Source organism: Malaclemys terrapin, chromosome 8, assembly GCF_027887155.1.
Source record: "Malaclemys terrapin pileata isolate rMalTer1 chromosome 8, rMalTer1.hap1, whole genome shotgun sequence".
Lineage (NCBI taxonomy): Eukaryota > Metazoa > Chordata > Testudines > Emydidae > Malaclemys > Malaclemys terrapin.
In genome coordinates this window covers 68,342,076-68,363,758 of record NC_071512.1, presented here as the reverse complement: position 1 = coordinate 68,363,758, position 21,683 = coordinate 68,342,076, and the positions used below count along the sequence as shown (strand labels likewise).

The following is a 21,683-nucleotide window of genomic DNA, read 5'->3' as shown; positions in this document are numbered from 1 at the left end:
TCCTCTGTTACACAGGTGCAATTCCTATATTGCACCTATGTAACAGATTGCAAAATTGAGCCCAGTTTAAATAACTACATTGGAATTTGGTCTTACTGGTTGAAGTTCACTACATATTGTGATACTATTTCTACCAAATGCCATCTCTTTCTTTTTGTTCAGAATTATGCTTGGGTTTTGTTTCCTATTGTAATAGGAAAATGTCATACTATAGTTAATAATTTGAGGAAGTATCTTTCTTATACTTCTTTGTATGGTGCACAGTGAAGTAGAAATTACTTTCAGTTTTAATGTCTCTAGTGTGGTTGGTACAAATGTTCATCTTTGGGTTTCCTTTTGTCTCCAGATTATTATTATAGTTTGTGATACATGATTCTTTATTTGTTAAAAGTCTTCCTGTATTTTTCATATTTCACTGTGGCAAAGAATATGCTAGGGTAATCTTCTGTGTAAAAATCTGTAGCAGTTTATCTAATATCACCATGATATCCAGGCACTAACAAAACTACATAAACAGTCCATCTGAAATACTGTATTCTCCACTCTTCATTATTCTTTTTTGTTCAGTTAAAGTATGCATAAATAGTTTTAAATTACATAATTCGTTATGTTCAGGGAAGCAATGTAGAGTCTTAAGGCTGTTTTTATGGGAAAGCAATTGCAAATAGATGAGTCTTACATTTGTGTCTGAAAGTTGCAAACCCATGGTCATTACCATTTTTGATGGAAAGGCATTCCACAGTCATTAGTCACCCTCTTGCTCCTGCAGCAAGTGTAATCCTTGCTACTGACCTTATCCCTTGTCCCTGAAAAATGTAATTGCTGTAATAAATCACAGAGAAAAAGTGCCTGAGATCATCTGGGTTCACCTCTCTCAGGGATTTGAAGATCAAGACCAGGATTTTGAATTGAATCTAGTTTTGGACAGGGAGTCACTGTAGATTTTGGAGCATTAAATTGCTGTGCATATATCACCCATCCTATGTTAGTAGAGAAACCACTCCATGTTTGATCAGCTAGAGTGTAAACCCTTTACTTTCAATCCATGGTACAATGCATCGTGTGGGGAAAGGGTTAGGAATCCCATCTCCTAGAACTGGAAGGGACCTTACAAGGTCATCGAGTCCAGCCCCCTGCCTTCATTAGCAGGACCAAATACTGATTTTGCCCCAGATCCCTAAGTGGCCTCCTCAAGGATTGAACTCACAACCCTGGGTTGCACTGAAATACATCACCATGGCCAGGGCTCTATACAATAGGACTGAATGCATCCCCTGAGCAGTTGGAGCTACTAAGAGGCATTTCTAGCCATTATAGCTATTTGTGTATCCAGAAGACGCAGAGTCCAGAAGACTCCCCAGGCCATGAACTGACTTGATGATTACACTGAAGACTTCTTCAGGTGAGGGTGACTTTTGTAGTTATAGACATTTCTTTTGGGTAACTTCCCACACTTACATAATTGTCTATCTTGCCAAAGATTAGTTTGTCAGCTGCTTCATGCAGATGCATTTTGTTCTCAGGCAACAGGAAAACTGAATAGGATGGTTTGTGTTTGATGTGAAGGGGATGAGAGTAGACACCTGGCCTGGCACCACGTGTGGGTCATGGAGTTTGATGCATGATTCTCAGCTGCTCCTATATTGCCTTTAGGTTCTGCAGTAGTATGGTGAATGAGTGCTACTTGATATTGGGGAGGGCACTGGTGCATGTGGGTCTGTCTGCGAGACTGGGACAGCCCAAGCCTGATCGGATGTGGACCATGATTCTGGTGTTGGTCCGCCAGAGGACGGAGTGTAATGTCCCTCTCCTGTGACACCGGGCACGGTCCCCATTGGTAACGCTCAGTTCCCGTTAGTAAGCCTCTGCTCGGAGCCGTGCCGGGGCGAGCCAGAACCAGAACCCTCCCACTAACACCCACCCGCCTCCTCCAGCCCGTCTTCTACCCCGCAGCTCTAACCTAGGCCCCATTCCTCTCCCGCCCCCCAGGGCGCACTCCGGCCGCGCCCGGCTTACGTCACGGCGCAGTGCCAAAGGGGCGTGGCTCCCAGACAAAAGCGAGGCTTAGGTGGGGTTAGAGGGCGGACTTCGAGGCGGGTAGTATGACGTAGATGAAGCGTAAACGGCATGGGGATTGTGTAAAAGTGACGTCAGGGGGGAGGTGGAGTTTGGGGGGTAAGATGGCGCCTGCTACGGTGGGGGCCGCGTCCGGGGAGCGGGGTCTCAAGAGCCTGGTGTGGCAGAGTAAGTCCGGGACACCCATGTTCCCTTCCGTCCCTGCGGGCTCCCGCTGCTCGCTCCCTCTCTCTAGGGAAGGGCCCACACGGTTCTGGCGCCGAGATAGCGAGTCCCGGCCCTGGGGCACCAGCACTCGCTTTACGGCTGCGCCGCGCCTGGCAGCCCCGGGGAGGGGAGCCCGGGCTGAGGTCCTGCCCTCACTCCTTTGGGGGCCTTCCTCCGTGTGCCCCCCAGCCCGTGGTGGGTCTCTGCGCTCCGCCTCTGCGCTCCTGCAGCCCGAGCCCGCGGCCTGTTGCGCGCCGCCGAGAGGGTGCGGAGCGGCAGGGTCAAGGGCTGGTTGCTGCGGGAGCATGGACCTTGCCTCCCTGAACGGGAGACAGCCGCTGGCCCTACCGGGCCTGAGCTGCTGCCTCCGCCTAGTGATTTGGAGGCTGTAGCGCCCTGCTGCGGAGCCGCGCGCTTCTTCGTAAGCGCCAGGACAGTCCCCGGTCAGTGAAGGCACGGGGCCTGCTGTAAATGTTTTGCGGAAGCGCAGTATAGACTGTGATGTTGAAAAATGAGGTTTTGCCCCATGTGGGTCCTGTCTTCACTGGCCTGGGAAATCCTGTTGGTCGCCGTCTCATTTTAAGGGAAGTGTTACAGATGCTGGGAAGTAGCACTGACTTATTACACTGACAACAGGTCTTTATTTGTAAGTTCTCCTCTATGCTCCAATTTGCACCAGTTTAATTAGTTTAGCCTTTGTCTCGATCGTTATTTTTCATTGGAATATTATAAGGGAATAGCTCTGTTACAAAAACTGCAGCATTGACACTGTTCTAAGCACAGTGTTTTCTAATCTTCCTCCTATGGTCAGTGGCGAAAACAGTTGTCAGGGTGTTGACAGAGCTCACCAAATGGAGCACCCATTGTAGGAAAAAATTGATAATGACAAATTTTGAAGTTTGTTGGCACTGTGTACTCAAGCTCAACAGTCTCCTTCTTCAGTGGTTTTTGAGGGAAGTGGGAGGTTGCCAACTCCGGAGAGAAGGCACCCGCTGTCAAATGCAGTAGTTTTTAGAGTATGGAGCCAATGCTTCTGAAAAGGGATTTTTATCATATTTCAAGGTAATGGTCAATTTTACTGAATATGTTCAAGTAAATGTTCTTCAAGGATTTCTACAGACTTGTTTTTTTGCTTATTCTCAAATGTTAATTACAGACTGCTTTGTTTTAATTGTTGCCAAATGACCACAAGGAACATATAGCTAGCACTGATGTTTATTATTAGACTGCATATATGAGCAGAAGTGTACTTTTCTTAGCACACTTACTTTTTGTCAGAAAACTGCTGTTTAAAACACCACATACTACTTTTTGTATCGATGTAGTGAACATTTTCTTCTGGCAACTTGATACTAGTAACACAACATATTTGGGAAAGTAGAAGTCCAATCAGAAAATTTATTAAAAAAAAAAAAAAAAATTTTATACAGCAAAATCTTTAGCTGCTATGATAGTACAAATGGATGTGCATTTCAGAAAATGTGAAATAAATGAGGAGGGCAAAGCATTTATTACCAATGCATATTGTCAAATTTGGCAGCACTGGGAGAGTTGCTATCACAGAAGTATGTAGAGTTTGAAAATTGGGTTTGTCATCCAGAACTTGAAAGAGTCACTTGCATTTTCCAGGAAAACTTTCCAGTCACCAGTGAGGAAAAAACAAGGGAATTAAGCCATGTCTACAGAATGTAAACTTTCCTTTGGTGTTGCAAGATGGCAGCAGAGTTTCTAGCCTTTATGGTTGTGAAAGTAACCTTACTTATATATACCCATGTAGTGTGACATTCCTGAATCTTTCTTCAGTGCTCCCTGTAGTGCTCCTTTTCCAAAGCTGCAAAAAAGTGAGATTACCAAGAGAGACTGAGCACTTCTTTTGCTACTCAGAGGTCTCTGAATATCAGTGAAAATGGCAACAATCTTCTGTCATTCTGAGCAGCAGCAGAGGCAGGTACTGTTGCTGTCCAAGGAGAAGGATTTCCCCCACCCTAAGAAAATGAGGCTGCATATAGTAGATATGCCCCCTTCAGTAGCTGAATTGCTGGTGGAAAAGTAAAATATCAGAAAGTCTGACTTGTGTGGGAGATGGACAGGGTATTGGAGGACTCCCAAACAAACAGAAAAATAAGGCTTTGAAGCAGTCAGAAGGGCTGTTTCTCCCCCTCCTTCCCCTAACAGGCAGGAAGTATTGGAATTGAGTAGTGAGGAAGAGTTCCACCATTTCAGAGATGTGTAATAGTGGGAGCTTCATGTTTATCAGACATGTGCTAGTTACAGGTTGGTATAAAAATGGAGTCTGGGGCAACACTCTTACCCCTCCTGGAAAAAGTAAAACTCCTTTTTTTAAGGAAAAGGGGAACCTGGGCTTTTTTAGAGTCCTGCAGATAGTTAACTGTCTAGTAAACTCTCCAACATATGCCCTCTCCCAACGTACAGTTTTCTCACTGAGGCCTTCTCTACATTACACACTTTTGTTGGCAAAAGTTGCATTTTGCTGACAAAATAGGGAACGTGTATAGACTATAAAGCTACTTTTGGGTGGCAAAACTGCTTTTTTGCTGACAAAATAAAACCACCTCAACAAGAGGCATAACACTTTTTGTGGCATAGTTAAAGCGACAGAGCATCAGTGTAGATGCTGCCTTTCATGTTGACATAACTGGCCTCTCCTGGTATCCCACAATGCCTGCCATGACCGCTCTGCTCTCTGTTTTGAACTCTGCTGCCCTGCAGGCATCTGCCCTTCCCCTTTCAAAGCTCTGGGAAGTTCTGACAGCTGAGAATGCCTTCTGCTTTGGCAGCAAAGAGCAAATCATTAGGGTGGAATCTTCCTGTTCTCCCTTTCACTAGGAACACAGCAGCAGGCAGACTGCTGGTGGGGGGTGGAACTGCTGTGGGGACTGCTGTGACGTTCCTCAGTGTAGAGAGCGCACTGAGCTGCTGAGGATGCCACTCCACTCATCTGAGGAGGCTCTGGGAGAACTTCGAAGGAATCACAGAACCATAAGCACGCAGAGCAGGCTGCTGCTGTGGGGGAGAGAAAGGGGGAGAGACTGCTGTGCCATGCAGAGGTGGGGGTGATGGTGTCCCCCTGTCTCAGGGTAGCTTTGTCAGGAAGCTGTCTGAACTTAGAGACAGCATGTTAACAGAGTTGCTCTCCCCAACACGCACACTTCCCCAACACACATTCTGTTTGTCTCTCTTTCTCCCTCTTTTTCCCCCCCAACACTTCCTGTCACACAGTGCTCCCTGGCCTTCCCCACCTCAGCTGAAAAGCAACAGACCATCTATGAGGATGCCCATGGAATGATAGAGTTGAGAAACCTGCATCATGTGATGCTCTACCTGCCCCATGAGGCATTGCAAACCCTTCCCAAAGCACCCTGCAGCCAGTTGCATAGTGGGATAACTACCCACAGTGCACTGCTCTCTGTGTTTGCAAGAGCTGCTCGTGTGGATGTGCTCTGCTGACACAAGGAGAAATGGGTGGATATGCAACAGTGGTTTAATTAAAGCGGTATAACTTTTGTAGACAAAACTCTGTAGTGTAGACCTAGTCTGAGTCGTTTTGATTCTCAATATGTGGGTAAACAAAGTGCTCTAGCTACATTCAGTACATTATATGTACATCTAGCTAAGTTCTTAAAATTATTTGCTGTTTATACAGCAGTGACGCAATTAACATTACAAATTAAATTAACTTAAAAGATCTGGGTCTGAGGAGTTTTTAGTCATATACATGAAACAACGAGCGAGCGTGACTGTGTGTGCAGACAAGGGAAGGAAGGGTGAGGGTTGCAAGAACAACTTTGAGATTTGACTTAAGTTATGTACGCCACTTAATGGTATTACTGTTTGTTTCTATTTATGTAAGATAAGAATGGCCGTACTGGGTCAGACTAATGGTCCGTCTAGCCCAGTATGCTGTCCGACAGTGGTTGGTGCTAGATGTTTCAGAGGGAATGAACAGAATAGAGCAACTTAACAAGTGACCCATCCCTTGTTATCTAGTCCTAGCTTACAGCAGTATGAGTTTTAGGGATACCAGGAGCATGGGATTGCGTCCCTGAACATCTTGGCTAACGGTTGATGATGGACTATCCTTCATGAATTTATCTAAATCCCTTTTTAATCCCTAAATCCCCAGTTATACTTTTGGTCTTCATAACATCCCCTGGCAACAAGTTCCATAGATTGACAGTATGTTGTGCGAAAAAGTACTTCCTTATATTTGTTTGAAACCTGCTACCTACTAATTTCATGGGGTGGGAAATCTGTTTGTTGTTATGTGAAGGGGTGAAGAACACTTCCCTATTCACTTTCTCCACAACATTCATAACGTTAGACTTCTATTATGTCCCCCTACCTTCCCCTTAGTCATCTCTTTTGTAAACTGAACAGTCCCAGTCTTCTTAATCTCTGCTCATCTGGAAGCTGTTCCATACACACATAATTTTTGTTGCTCTTTTCTGTATGTACCTTTTCCAATTCTATTTTTTGGGGCGACCAGAATTGCATGCAGTATTCAAGGTGTGCGTGCACAATGGCTTTATATAATGACATGATATTTTTCTCTTACTTATCACTTCCCTATTGGTTCCTAACATTGCTAGGTTTCAGAGTGGTAGCCGTGTTAGTCTGTATCAGCAAAAAGAACGAGGAGTACTTGTGACACCTTAGCAAACATTGCTAGTGTTTTTGACTACTGCTGCACCTGTCTTTCAAGGAATTATCCTCAATGACCCCAAGATCTTTCTTGAGTGGTAACAGCTAATTTAGAACCCCATCATTTTCTATATGTAGATGGGATTATGTACTTAATATTTGGATTGCTTATAATCTAATCTTTAGAATTATTTCTTCTTTACTACTTTCCATTCTCTCACATTAAGTTGAATTGATTGGGCCTTTCATTGATATGGGGTGCTAGAAGAAAATGGATTTTTAGGAGGTGTTTGAGTGAAGAGGGATCTGACATGCTGGTATTAGGTTGTTCTAGGCATAGGGAATAGTATGGATTAAAAACCTCAGGATGAGAGGAGGATATGAAGGGAGTCTGAAGGTGGCATCATTGTCGGAGCAAGAGAGAGCATAATCAGATTAAAGATGTAGGCGAAAGTGGAGTTTACACTTCGGTATGATTTTGCATATTGAACTTGTAAAAATGAAGCATGTGAAATGCCTTGTAGAAATAATGCTGCTTCAGATATAAGGAGTAGAACTGGGCAGATAACTGATTTTTGGTTCACTTACAGCTGTAATAAATATTTAATAAAAATAAAGAAAGAGAGAAGAAAAATCAGTTTGGCTTGAACCAAATCTGAAAATTAATTTTTTTTTTTTTTAGAAATTGAAAGTGCATTTTGGTTTGAATGAAATAGTTGTTTATATCACTGATACCATTCTGCCAGAGATGTGTGTGGGGGTCCTCTTGATTATTTCAGACTCAGGCACTAGGAGAGAAAAATGTCACAAAAGAACACTTATTTGAACATATATGGGGAGACTGGAAGGAGACAGAGCAGTTAGGACAAACACACTAGGTGCTGCCTAATTAAAAAAAAATTCTAAAAGGTGTTCAAGAAATGGGTGTGGACGTGGATGCAATACTAGACGTAATTGTGTTTATAATTGGTGCCTAGATACTATGATAGGTGCATTTGAAATGCCTGATATAGATAACTAAAAAGACCGGAAGGCTTTCAGAACAATTCATGGTGAAATACTCAACTGCCTTGGCAAGCTAAGCCAGGGAATTTGGTGAATAGTTACAGATCCACGATCAGGGGATGGTGACAGCTGGAGTGCCACAGGGGTGATGTTCATGTGATATGTTGATGACTTGGAAGAATTGTTCAGATGTCATGAGTGGGAATGCCAACTAATACCAATAATAGGTAGATGAGATTTAGGACATGAGCTAACAAGTGGGTTTAACATTTACTTTAAACATTTTGTTTTAGTTTTTGGCCAAGAAACTAAAACAAATATTTCATTGAAAATTGAGATGATAGTAGCAAACATTTGCCAGGAATACGTTTATTTTTACATTGTGGTCTTTATACAATGCAAGATCTAATTTAAAATTAGATCACTGGGCTGAGCATTCTCAGGAATGAAAATAGAATTATTTCAGATTTCATTACACTTTAAAAATTCCCATCTGATCTTCTGAAACTGAGATTTAGAAGAATGTATGGTAATAAGTATAGTGTTATAAAAAGGACTGGTCTGATACAACAGTATATTAGTGTGCTAGGTGCTGATCAGGAAAGGTCTCTTAATGCTAATAGCTAACAAACTTAAAACTACCAGTTATGTTTCTAGCAACAAATACAGGGAGAAAATGGATATTGACACATGAATAGAGAACAAATCCACAGGGATCACTGTCGTTCTGTACAAAAGTCTAAGGAGACCACACCTGGAGCGTTATGCACAACTTTGCATTGTGTAGTATGGGAAGGAAGTTGAATTATTAGAATTGGAAACAACCCATAAGGCAATAGCACGGAATGATAAAGGGCTTTAGGGGTTATATAAGAGAGAAGTTGAGGTTTTTTTTTTTTTTTTTTTTAAACTCTCTAGTTATGTTCATTAATAGCATGAACACAACATGCAAGTTAGGTCCCTGCTGAAACAACTGTAAACATGAAATTGAGTGATCTCACTGTGCAGCATAGTAAGAGCTAAATTATGCAGTGTGGCAGAGCTGAGTTGTGTGACAAAATCATCTCAATTTTAGTGAAATTCTAAAAAATTCACACAGAATGAAAATAGAGGAAGGCCTGGGTAAGAAGGAGGCAGCATATAGCATCCTTAAGGGATTCAAAGGGGGAGCTTTACTCCTGTACTGCTTACAGATTTCTGTTTTAGTGAAAAGAAGAAAAATAGTTGGGATGGGGACAAATTATACAGCCATGTAATCATGGCAGACATTGGGTTGTTGGATCTAGCAGGCATGGTATATGTACAAACACTAAATGGATGCCCTCTGAGCTGCATGCCCTCCTACCATCCTGAAACTTTACCATGCATTTTGCAGTACTTCTGCAATAATGTGGGTTGAGATGTTGGTTCATGTTTTCAGATAACTCTGATTTTTTTCTTTGCTTGTGTGTTTTCTTTTGAATAAATGGTCTGACATACTTCTTAGTGGTTTTAAACATAGTGGATATTTGTGACTGAAATAGAGCTTTTGGAAATAGAGAACAGAATAGTTTAGTCATACTTCTTTATTTAGCGTTTATAAAGTGGTGGCACCTAAAGGCAACTACCAGACTGGATCCCGTTGTGCTATGTAAGCCTGCAAGGAGGGTGAATTTATGAATTTGCCAGAGTGCCAGTTTGATTTTTAAAGCTAAGGACTAACATACTGCATTTGCCGTAATAGAATCCAGTAGGCTGACCCCCTATTTATTGAATCCAGAGACTGTTAGCTTACTAGTTCAAATACTGGCTTCTTAAGTCAACTTTTAACTTGAACAGTATTTTTCAAATCGGGACACTTGTCAACCAACAATTTATTTATTCAGCCAGAACAACATTAATATATAATCAAAGTTAACCATTCAAATGTAGATACAACCACAGAGTGGTTTCCGACTATGTTGTGGAACTGCAGATCTGATCTTCACAGCACGGCAGCTGCAAGAAAAGTGTCGGGAGCAAAACCGACCACTGTACATGGCTTTTATTGATCTAACTAAAGCCTTTGATTCAGTGAATAACCGTGCTCTCTGGACTGTACTTTCTAAGATTGGATGCCCTGATAAATACATCAATGTCCTAAAATTGCTTTGTGATAACATGAAAGCGACTGTTTTGAGCAGCACTGGCTCCCCGAGTGAACCTTTCAAAGTACAAACAGGAGTCAAACGGGGCTGTATCATCGCTCCAACCGTGTTTGCGATTTTTATTACCGTCCTTTACCTAATTGCTGGGAAGTTTACAGCTGGCGTTGGAAATCATTTACAGAATGGATGGAAAGTTGTTCAGGCTTAGCAGGCTGAAAGCCAAGACTAAGATTTCCACAACATCTATTGTGGAACTTCAGTATGCTGATGACAATACAATCTTTGCCCACTCTGAGAAAGATCTTCAAACGATCTTGAATGTGTTTGTCGATGCTTACACATGTCTTGGTTTCACTCTTAATATCAAGAAGACTAAAGTGCTCTATCAGCCCTCTCCAAATGAGGTATTGCGTACTCCATCTATCAAAATCAATGGAGTGGCACTGGAGAATGTCAATCGTTTCCTCTACTTTGGAAGTCATTTTCATGCAAGGCAGATATTGATGCAGAAATTCAACATCGCCTGAGCTGTGCCAGTGTAGCTTTTTCTCGTTTATGGCACAGGGTTTTTGAGATCACAACATTGAAACAGATTTCAGAGTAGTAGCTGTGTTAGTCTGTATCCGGAAGAAGAACAGGAGTGCTTGTGGCACCTTAGAAACTAACAAATTTATTTGAGCATAAGCTTTCATGGGCTACAGCCCACTTCATCAGATACATAGAATGGAACGTATAATAAGAAGACACACACACACACACACACACACACACACAACATGAAAAGGTGGAAGTTGCCATACCAATTATAAGAGGCTAATTAATTAAGATGAGCTATTATCAGCAGGAGGGAAAAAAAAACTTTTGTAGTGATAATCAACGTAGCCCAATTCAGACAGTTGAAAAAGGGTGTGAGGATACTTAACATGGGAAAATAGATTCAATTTGTGTAATGACATTTGAACAGACACCAAGCTTCTTGTTTATCAAGCTGTTATTCTCCCAGCACTGTTGTATGGGTCCGAAACTTGGACAACCTACAGACACCACTTGAAAGTCCTTGAGAGGCACCATCAATGCTGCCTTCGTAAGCTTCTAAAATCAAATGGAAAGACAAGCGCACCAGTATTAGTGTTTTGGAAGAGGCTAACACCACCAGTATTGAGGCAATGATCTATCAGCAATTCCGGTGGACTGGTAACGGTGTCCAGATGCCAGAATATCCCCTCCCAAAACAGGTCCTGTTCTCTCAGGTGAAAGAAGGGTACCGTAACATAGGTGGACAAAGGAGAAAGAGGTAAACAGTGATGTGGCAAAATTTGCAGACGATACTAACTGCTCAAGATAGTTAAGACCAAAGCAGACTGAAGAACTTCAAAAAGATCTCACAAAACTAAGTGGTTGGGCAACAAAATGGCAAATGACATTTTAATGTGGATACATGTAAAATAATGTACATTGGAAAAAATAACCGCAACTGTACATACAATATGATGGGGGGCTAATTTAGTTACAACTAATCAGGAAAGAGATCTTGGAGTTGTCCTGAATAGTTCTCTGAAGATGTCCGTGTAGTGTGCCGCGGCAGTCAAAAAGGTATACAGGATGTTAGGAATCATTAAAAAAGGGATGGAGAATAAGATGGAGAATAAGATGGAGAATATTTTATTGCCCTTATATAAATTGATGGTGCGCCCACATCTTGAATACTGCGTACAGATGTTGTCTCCTCATCTCAAAAAGATATACTGGCATTAGAAAAGGTTCAGAGAAGGGCAACTAAAATGATTAGGGGTTTGGAACGGGTCCCATATGAGGGGAGATTAAAGAAACTAGGACTTTTCAGCTTGGAAAAGAGGTGACTAAGGGGAGATATGATAGGTATATACAATCATGAGGGTTGAGGAGAAAGTGAATAAGGAAAAGTTATTTACTTGTTCCCATAATATAAGAACTAGGGGCCACCAAATGAAATGAATGGGCAGCAGGTTTAAAACAGATAAAAGGAAGTTCTTCTCAGACAGCGCACAGTCAACCTGTGGAACTCCTTGCCTGAGGAGGTTGTGAAGGCTAGGACTATAACAGGGTTTAAAGGAGAACCTCCATGAATTTATCCTGTTAAGTGTATTAATGGCTATTAGCCAAGATGGGTAAGGAATGGTGTCCCTAGCCTCTGTTTGTCAGTGGGTGGAGATGGATGGCAGGAGAGAGATCACTTGATCATTACCTGTTAGGTTCACTCCCTCTGGGGCACCTGGCATTGGCTACTGTCAGCAGACAGGATACTGGGCTGGATGGACCTTTGGTCTGACCCAGTATGTCCGTTTTTATGTTCTTTTGACAACAGAAGCATTTATAAGGACTTGCTTAAGGACAATCTAAAAAAGTCCAATATTGACATTTATACTTGGGAGACACTTGCCCAGGATCGCTTAAAATAGAGTGAAGTCCTACGTGATGGTCCCCTGCATTTTGAACTTGCTCTCCGACAAGCCGAAGAGGACAAGAGGTGTAGGAGGAAGGAGAGACTGGCTTCCAGTCATGGTCAACAGCCTCCTGCTGAGCCTGAAAACATCTGCTCTCATTGTAAGAGAACTTGTGGTTCAAGGATTGACCTTATTAGTCACCTGAGGACCCATAACTCCCATGGAAGATGATCATGCTTGGTAACGAGTGATCGCCCATAATCATAATCACAGTTGTGCAAGCAGTTGTCATAGACTAGAGTTGAGGCTCAGCAGTTATATCAAAGAACAATGGAAATTACTAAGATTTATTATTAGATTTACTTATGATGATCCATTCTCAATACATTAGTGCCTAACACAATTATCACACTTCCAGGGAGGCACTTGTTTTTAAGGCACTTTGAAAAGTGTAGTTAGTACGGTTTGAATAGATTGGTCTCAAAAGGACAAATTTAGAATATTAAAAGCAGTTGCTTAAAACAATTTTTTCAGGCCAGTTTGCTTGGATGAATAAAGAAGTTAAAATATGGTTTACTTGAGGTCTCACTAGAGAGTATAGACTCAGCAACATAAACTAGTTATTTGTATTTCTCCTTCTATTCTGTAATATAATCTTTGAATACTTGTTATTTTCTTAACTGTGGGATGGGGTAGAGTCCTTTCCACACGGTTGGTCCAGGTGTCTGTCATGCTTAGGATTCTTCAGCTTGTTGGGTTCAGTCAATTCTCAAGAGCATGTGGTGACTTCAGTTTATATAGCCTAGTTTCAGGACTTGTAGGAAGGTGCTGCCCTCTTATTCCTATTGGACACATGCCAAGTGAGTGCTTAGATTTTAGCTCTTTGTTTGTGTTGCTTCCATCAGTAGATTAAGGGTCTCAAACATGTGGCTCGCTGGCCGGCGGAGTTATTTCCTGTGGCCACCAAGCTCCTCTCACCTGTCGCCCCCCCAGCGCACCGCGTCCCCACTCCTCTGCCTACCTCCAGGTGCTTCCTGCCGCCAAACAGCTGTTTGGCAGTGCTTAGTGCTTTCCAGGAGGGAGGGGAAGGAGGGGGAGCCGCACGCTATGGGGAGGAGGTGGAGAAGAGGCGGGACAGGGGCGGGGATTTGGGGAAGGGATTGGAATTGGGGCAGGGAGGGGGCGGAGTTGGGGTGGAGACTTTGGGGAAGGGGTTGGAATGAGGGTGGGGAAGAGGTGGGGTAGGTGCGGGGCCTCATGGAAGAGGTGGAGTCAGAGCAGGGCCAGGGTTAGAAGGGGCGGCTTTTGTATCTTTATATGAACAGGTGTCAGTGATGCGGCACTCGGGCCAATATACTAGTCCTCTTGTGGCCCTCGTGGTGACTTGAGTTTGAGATACCTGCAATAGATGGTGATGGTATATAACAAATTTCTTTAATCCTTTCCTTATCAGCGTTTTTTTAAGTTTGATTTGTTTCAAGGATTGTATTTCATTATTAGCCCCTGCTGTCAACTGAGATCCTCCCCTTTAAGCAAGTTCTCTTAATATCCTAAGTTGTACCCTGGTTGATATTTTTTGATATTTTTTTCCTTGTGCTAGACAGTTCCTATTACTTCTAGAGTGCAACAGTTATTTACAATGAAAACAACAAAATCCTTAATATTTTAAATTTGGAGGACATACTCCATACACTCCTTGATTGTACATGAGCAGTTTGTTATGTTGGGCTTGCCATAGAACAAGACATTTTCCACACATAGAAGGATGTAGATCTGACTCACAAGGCAAACAAATGAGCAGATTCTGATATGGGGTGAAAGATTATTTACAGTATATTTGAGTTACAAAGAAAACAATGTATAGTTTGAGGTGAACATTTTGCTTGGATTTCTTGGTGTAACAGTTATTTTGTTCAATTTGACCTTTAGTCTTACAGCAACATTTCTAATTTTGCTTAACTTGCATCTTCCTCAACCATTTCTTTATCCACTCATAATGTGTAATGGGTCACTTTGCATAAGAAAGCAGCATGTCACCCTCACATGGTAACTTAGAGTTCTTTTTAGGTAGGTTGGGAGGGAGGAAAAAGGTTTTATCCGTATGCAAATTGAGAGATTCTTGCCTAGATATAACAATATTCTCATTTAATCATTTTAATTAGAATTCCTGACTTTGACTGTCAGTCCTTAGACAAAGTGTCTCGCATGATGTGAACCATTTTCTTCTTGTCTTTCTTGGTGGATCTTATTTTGGGATAAACAGTGGTGGATAGCTTTTCCAATTTTTAAGGGACAGAAGGAATCAGTTGTTATTAACTAATCAAGGCATATTTGTTCTGTATATCCCTTGCAGCTAGTTATGTTTGTACAGAGCCTACAAATGACAGTTGCTCCTCAGAGATCACAATATAAAAGGAATCATACTTCCAAGCATTTGCTTTTTTCTTTTCTAAAACAATGGGTATTTTTCATAGGTTACTCTTGGGATGGTAGAGTAAAGCAAAAATGCCTAGCTATGTATTTAAAAGTATGCAGTATGTTTTTGCATACTTTTGTTTGTGTATATATACATCTGATCCTGCACGTACCTAAGTGTTAGCTTAACATTGTGCTCATGAAGAGTCTTGTTGAATTCAGTAGGAACTGTTCTCCAACATAAAGTTATGAATGTGACTAAATGTTCGCAGGATCAGGATAATCATTTGGACTGATTATATAGATCTGTAAATTATGAAACTAGTTCAAGTGAAAACTACAGCTTCAAGTTTTGCACTACTTTTTGTAAAATAGAGCAAAGGACTAGTTGCAAAAATGATACTTCTGGAGACTCGCCTAGCAAAAGATTACATCTTGTGCTTTTTGACATCTCCATAAACGTAACTGTTACTGAATAAGTTGTTACGGTGTTTGTTCTTGTATGTCTTTAAACTGACATGTTGTTGTTTTTTTTTTTTTTTTTTTTTTTTTTTTAACAGAGCTAAAATTATCAGTATTTGATGATTGTAGGAAGGAAGAAGAATGGAAGGTATAGTTCATTTTGCTTTTTGCAACACTTGACAATTACTAAAAGCAATAGTCTGTTTCATTAAGTACGCTAACTCTATTTCTTTGCTTGCCTGAGATTTCTTCACAGCACTTTCATTAAATGACCTGTAGTAGATGGACAAATGGATTTGTCTTCTGGTTTCCTAGTGATGTAGAAAGAAGACCTGAAAGGTGATTCTGTTGGTTTTTAAACTTTAGAAATTCAGGTCTTGTCTTTCAGGAAAATAGGGTAAGACACAACAGCCTCACTCATTTCTCTGTAACTTTCCATTGATTGAGTTCCACCGGTGGGAATGCTATGTTGGCCTTATATGGTATACTTATGCTGCAGTTAAAAACCTGCAGCTGGCCTGTGCCAGCTGACTTGGGCTCAGGATAATGGGATGTTTAATTGCAATGCAGAAGTTCGGACTTGGACTGCAACCTGAGCTCTGAGACCTTCCCACCTTGCACGGTCCTAGAGCCTGGGCTCCAGCCTGAGCCCGAACATCTACACCACAATTAAACAACTCCTTAGCCCAAGCCCTAAGAGTCTAAGTCAGCTGGCACAAGCCAGACACTTTTTTAATTGCAGTGTAGACTTATACACAACAGACTTAAAGGGTATCTGTTTTGAGCAGGCTTAGACAATATGTAAAAAGAACAGGAGTACTTGTGGCACCTTAGAGTCTAACAAATTTATTATTTATTAGGATGCATCCGAAGAAGTGGGCTGTAGTCCACGAAAGCTTATGCTCTAATAAATTTGTTAGTCTCTAAGGTGCCACAAGTACTCCTGTTCTTTTTGCGGATACAGACTAACACGGCTGCTACTCTGAAATTAGACAATATGGTGCTTTATTTAGAATTTGGGTTTTTTTTTTTAAATCAGAAAAACATCAGGGTTGTTACACAGACAATAAAAATACTCCCATTATGGGGATGCAGCTGTTCTTGCCGTGAACAAAAAGATCTGTAGAATAAAATTTGCCCAGGGAGATGGGGAGAGGAAGCTTAAAATAATTCAGGATAAACTGATTTGAAGAGGAAGGCTTTACACTAAACCAAACATAATGAAGACAGCCACTGCAGGATTCAAGGAGATCTTCTGACATAGCATATTCTGCAAATAGCTCTCTGAGCCACAAAGTTCTCAACCCAAGCAAGATGGAAGTTTGGAATATTGAGTAAGGCCAGCCAGGCTGATCTCAATTGTCATGGAAGACCTAGGATGAAAAATGGTTAGAGCAGGGGTCGGCAACCTTTCAGAAGTGGTGTGCTGAGTCTTCATTTAATTACTCTAATTTAAGGTTTCGTATGCCAATAATACATTTTAACGTTTTTAGAAAGTCTTTCTATAAGTCTATAATATATAACTAACCTATTGTTGTATGTAAAGTAAATAAGGTTTTAAAAATGTTATAGATAAAAATAAAATTTTGCTTTGCAAAATCCATGTTACTTGTAACCCCTTAAAATAAAAATAGCAACCTTGCAGTAATAAAGTGAGCGATTAGGAAAAATAAATTGGTAAGAGAATAATTTCAGTTTCAAGCTTCCACAGCTTATCAAAGAAAGAGAATTAAGAACATGAAATATACCTTGTCTTACAGTAACTGTAGCTGATTCTGAATTATTTGTCTAAATGCTGCTTCATTTGTTTTTATATTTAGATAATTATTTTAGACGACTTTACCACTAAACTACTGTCGTCATGTGGCAAAATGACTGATTTACTGGCAGAAGGCATCACTGGTAAGTGTAAAATAGTTGTTTTTTAAAAAAAAAAAAAAAAAAAAAAAAAAGCACCTTTAATCTGGGGCAGATAAAAATGTTGGGCTAATAAATAAGGCTATGTTTTAGCTACGGTATTTTTAGTAAAAGTGACGGACAGGTCACAGACAGTAAACAAATTCACTGCGCTAATAAGCGATGGTAACATAAACACCACCCTATAACGGAAACCTACTGACCGCTATACGTACCTACATGCCTCCAGCTTTCATCCAGACCATATCACACGATCCATTGTCTACACTCTACAGCCAAGCTCTAAGATACATCCGCATTTGCTCCGATCCTTCAGACAGAGACAAAAACCTACAGGATTTCTATCAAGCATTCTTAAAACTACAATACCCACCTGCTGAAGTGAAGAAACAGATTGACAGAGCCAGAAGGGTACCCAGAAGTCACCTAGTACAAGACCGGCCCAATAAAGGAAGTAACAGAACGCCACTAGCCGTCACCTACAGCCCCCAACTAAAACCTCTCCAGCACATCATCAAGGATCTACAATCTATCCTGACTGACCTTGGGGGACAGGTCGGTCCTCGCTTACAGACAGCCCCCCAATCTGAAGCAAATACTCACCAGCAACCACACAACAAAAACACCAACCCAGGAACCAAACCCTGGTGCCAACTTTGTCCACATATCTATTCAAGGGACACCATCATAGGACCTAGCCACATCAGCCACACCATCAGGGGCTCGTTCACCTGCACATCTACCAATGTGAGATATGCCATCATGAGCCAGCAATGCCCCTGTGCCATGTACATTGGCCAAACAGGACAGTCTCTATGCAAAAGAATAAATGGACACAAATCTGACATCAGGAATCATAACATTCAAAAACAAGTAGGAGAACACTTCAGTCTCCCTGATTACTTAATAACAGACCTAAAAGTGGCAATTCTTCAACAAAAAGCCTTCAAAACCAGACTCCAACGTGAAACTGCAGAACTGAAATTAATTTGCAAACTGGACACCATCAGATTAGGCCTGAATAAAGACTGGGAGTGGGGGAGGGATAGCTCAGTGATTTGAGTGTTGGCCTGTTAAACCCAGGGTTGTGAGTTCAATCCTTGAGGGGGCCATTTAAGGATCTGGGGCAAAATCAGTACTTGGTCCTGCTAGTGAAGGCAGGGGGCTGGACTCAATGACCTTTCAAGGTCCCTTCCAGTTATAGGAGATAGGATATCTCCATTATTATTATTATTATTATTATTTATTATTATTTTTTATACAAAACCTAAATCTAATTTCCCCCTACCATTACACACATCTTGTTGTCAACTATCTGAAATGGGCCACTCTCATTACCACTTCGAAAGTCATTTTTCTTCCCTTGGTATCCTGCTGTCAATTGAATTGTCTTGTTAGACTGACGTCACGCTTGGTAAGGCAACTCATATCTTTTTCATGTATTTATACCTGCTCCTGTATTTTCCACTCCATGCATCTGATGAAGTGGGTTCTAGCCCACGAAAGCTTATGCCTAAATAAATTTATTAGTCTCTAAGGTGCCATAAGGACTCCTTGTTGTTGTGTGTGTTTTGTGACCTGTCCATGACTTTTACTAAAAATACCTGACTAAAACATGGGTGGGGGACCATGGGGGGACAGAAGTGCTGGGGGAGGTGACTTGGAGGGGCTGGGCAGCATGGCCGGGGATGGGGGGTGAGCAACATGGCCCGGGACCCCTGCTGCTGCGAGGCCTGGAGCTCCGTGCAGGGGGGAGTGTTGGCAGGCCTGGCAGGGGCTCCCTACCAGCTCTGCGTCCCTGCAGCAGAGGGGGGGTTGCTCGGCATGCCGCTCCCGCAGCTCCCATTAGCCAGGAACTGCAGCCAATGGGAGCTGGGGGGGTTGGGCCTGTGGATGCAAGCAGCATGTGGCGCAGTGCTTTCCCCCTTCTCCCCCCAGCCCCTTCGCTGCTTAGGAGCTGCAGGGCTGTGGGAGCCGGGGAGCCCCCACCTCTAGCCCCCTCCCACACACCCAAACTGCTGCTGCTGGCCAGGCAGCCCCTGAGCCAGCACCAGCGGCTGCAGAAGTCACAGTGGTCACAGAAAATCACAGAATCCGTGACCTCCGAATGGACTAGCAGCCTTACTAATAAATATATGCACTGTATGTAATATTACTATTATAAATGAGAAAAAGCTCATAAGACTGTTTCTTTATTTACTTGTTTAATATTCCATGGTTTGTTAATTGCAAGTCTGAAAAACTGCGTTTAATGCTGCTCTCTTGAAAAAACCTTGCAGCATTGGTGCTGCAAAGTGGCATGTTGGCAAGTATAATATTTGTAAAATCCAGAAACTGGTCTGCCATAGCTGACTGGCTGTTTAGTCTTGAAACTTTATGCTGTCCGTTGAGAGACGTGCCTCTTCCCTCTCTGCTTTCCTTAAAATCTGGTATGCTTGATCAAATTTGAAGGTCCAGTGTAGGAAGACTTGCTTGAAAGAACTTTACAGTTGGATGATAGTTAACTTTTCTTTACTTGGAGACTTCACTTTTGGGCAAAGTGTTCTTCAGTGTTTTTCATGCTATATAAGTGACTAGATGCTCCCCTGTACTTTCAGGGAAGCAGCAAATCAAGTATGTGGTCAGACACAAGATGGACTTCTTGAGAATGTATTTTCAATTGTAGTTAGCTCAGTGAAAATACGTGTTTAGTGTAGAGTTTTGGACAAAGAAAAACAAAGTATTAGAATGTATGAAGAACAGGATATAGCATTCTCAGCATTCTCACCACATATAAATCAATGGAATGCCCTCATCTTGAATCCTGTATCCAGTCTCGAGAAAACAGAAATAGGAGAGGTCCAGAGAAGGGAAACCAAAATTGCTGAAGGCATGGAAAAACTTTCCTATGGAAAAGACTGAATCTGAATCCTTTCCATGCCATCAGGCATTGTTTAAGGCATGGAAAAGGCTCTTCCATCCCTGTCCATCGTGCCACTAGAGTAGAACACCAGAGTTACGAACTGACTGGTCAACTACACACCTCATTTGGAACCAGAAGTATGCAATCAGGCAGCAGCAGAAACCCCCCAAAACACCCCAGCAAGGATATTACTGTGTTAAATGTAAATTGCTAAAAAAAAAAAAAAGTTTCTATATTTAAAAAAAAAAAATAAGGAAACTCTCTGTGCTTGTTTCATTTAAATTAAGGTGGCTAAAAGCAGCATTTTTCTTCTAGCTAGTAAAGTTTACAACTGAACATTGATTTAAATACAGCTTTGAAAGTTTTGAAAGAACAGCCATAATGTTTTGTTCAGAGTTATTGAACAACTTTCATTCCTGAGATATTTTTTGTAACTCTGAGCTTCTACTGTACTCAGAATACTTTGTTGTGTTTCTATAACTTTTGTACAAAGATGGGTGGTTGTTCCATTGCAGTGTTTCATCTTCTCAAGAATATAGGTAAATCTATTCTCAAATATATCATATAGGAGGACCAGTAGGCTGCTTTTAGCCTGATCCCTACCTTTGACCTGTTCAGTTTGTGTGGCCCTATCAAGAGTTAAAACACCTGCAAGCATAGCTGTCAGGTTCACTGGAACACACAAGCCTTCCCTCTACATCAGGGTGCAGTCTCCAGGGAAGGATGGAAAGACTAAGAACTGTTTAAGTTTAGAGTGGAGAGAAGAGGGGACATGATAGCTGTGAATAAAATAATGAATGATCTAGAGAATAAGAGACATCCAATGAAACTAAAAGGTAAAGTTTAAAAGTGCTAAAAGGAAATCCTTCTATTCAATGCCAAATTAACCTATGGAACTGTCAAGACAGATTTTCCCACTCTAGCACTTTGAGTGCAGAAGGTGCGGGGGCCCACAAGGACTCTAAAAGTTAATACTTGCCACTCCAGGCTTGTATTAAACTCCCAAGGTTACAGCTTTTCTCTGACCTTGGATTGGTAGATGCTGCCACCACGCAAATGCAAAACCCCTTTGGGAACCCAGGAAGGCACACTTGGGAATTCCTTCCTGTGGGGTACCCTCAAGCCCTTTCACCCCCACCCCACTCCCCAGGGAAGAGCTGGGAAAGGACGGGGGGGGGGGGGGAAGTAAATCAACTGTTGCTACCAGCTAATTAAACAATATGTGCACAAACCTCTTAAGACGCACAAATCCAATTCTGTTTGTAAAAAAAAAAAAAAGGTACATTTTATTAATAAAAGAAAATGCATCTGGGAACTTAGTCTTCTGCTAGATTAAATAAAAAAACTACAAGAATTAAGCATCAAGAACAGCTCTCTTGAGGTCTAGCTTAAAGGTTACAAGCAAAACAAAAGCACCTGGGGTTAGCACAGAGAAATCCACAAGCCATAAAGAAATAAAAGGGATAAACCTAATCGCGTCTTCCTAGA

At 41.7% G+C, this 21,683-nt stretch overlaps 1 protein-coding gene across 1 annotated transcript in view; it reads left to right on the top strand.

Moving 5' to 3' along the window:
- Positions 1-2,175: 2,175 nt before the first annotated feature.
- The window catches only part of STXBP3 (syntaxin binding protein 3), a 48,383-nt gene continuing 28,875 nt past the window's right edge, over positions 2,176-21,683 (top strand). The window contains exons 1-3 of the mRNA XM_054037495.1: positions 2,176-2,244; positions 15,475-15,524; positions 17,197-17,278. Coding sequence (XP_053893470.1) covers positions 2,181-2,244; positions 15,475-15,524; positions 17,197-17,278 — 196 coding nt within the window. The 5' untranslated portion in view covers positions 2,176-2,180. The remainder of the gene's footprint in view (positions 2,245-15,474; positions 15,525-17,196; positions 17,279-21,683) is intronic.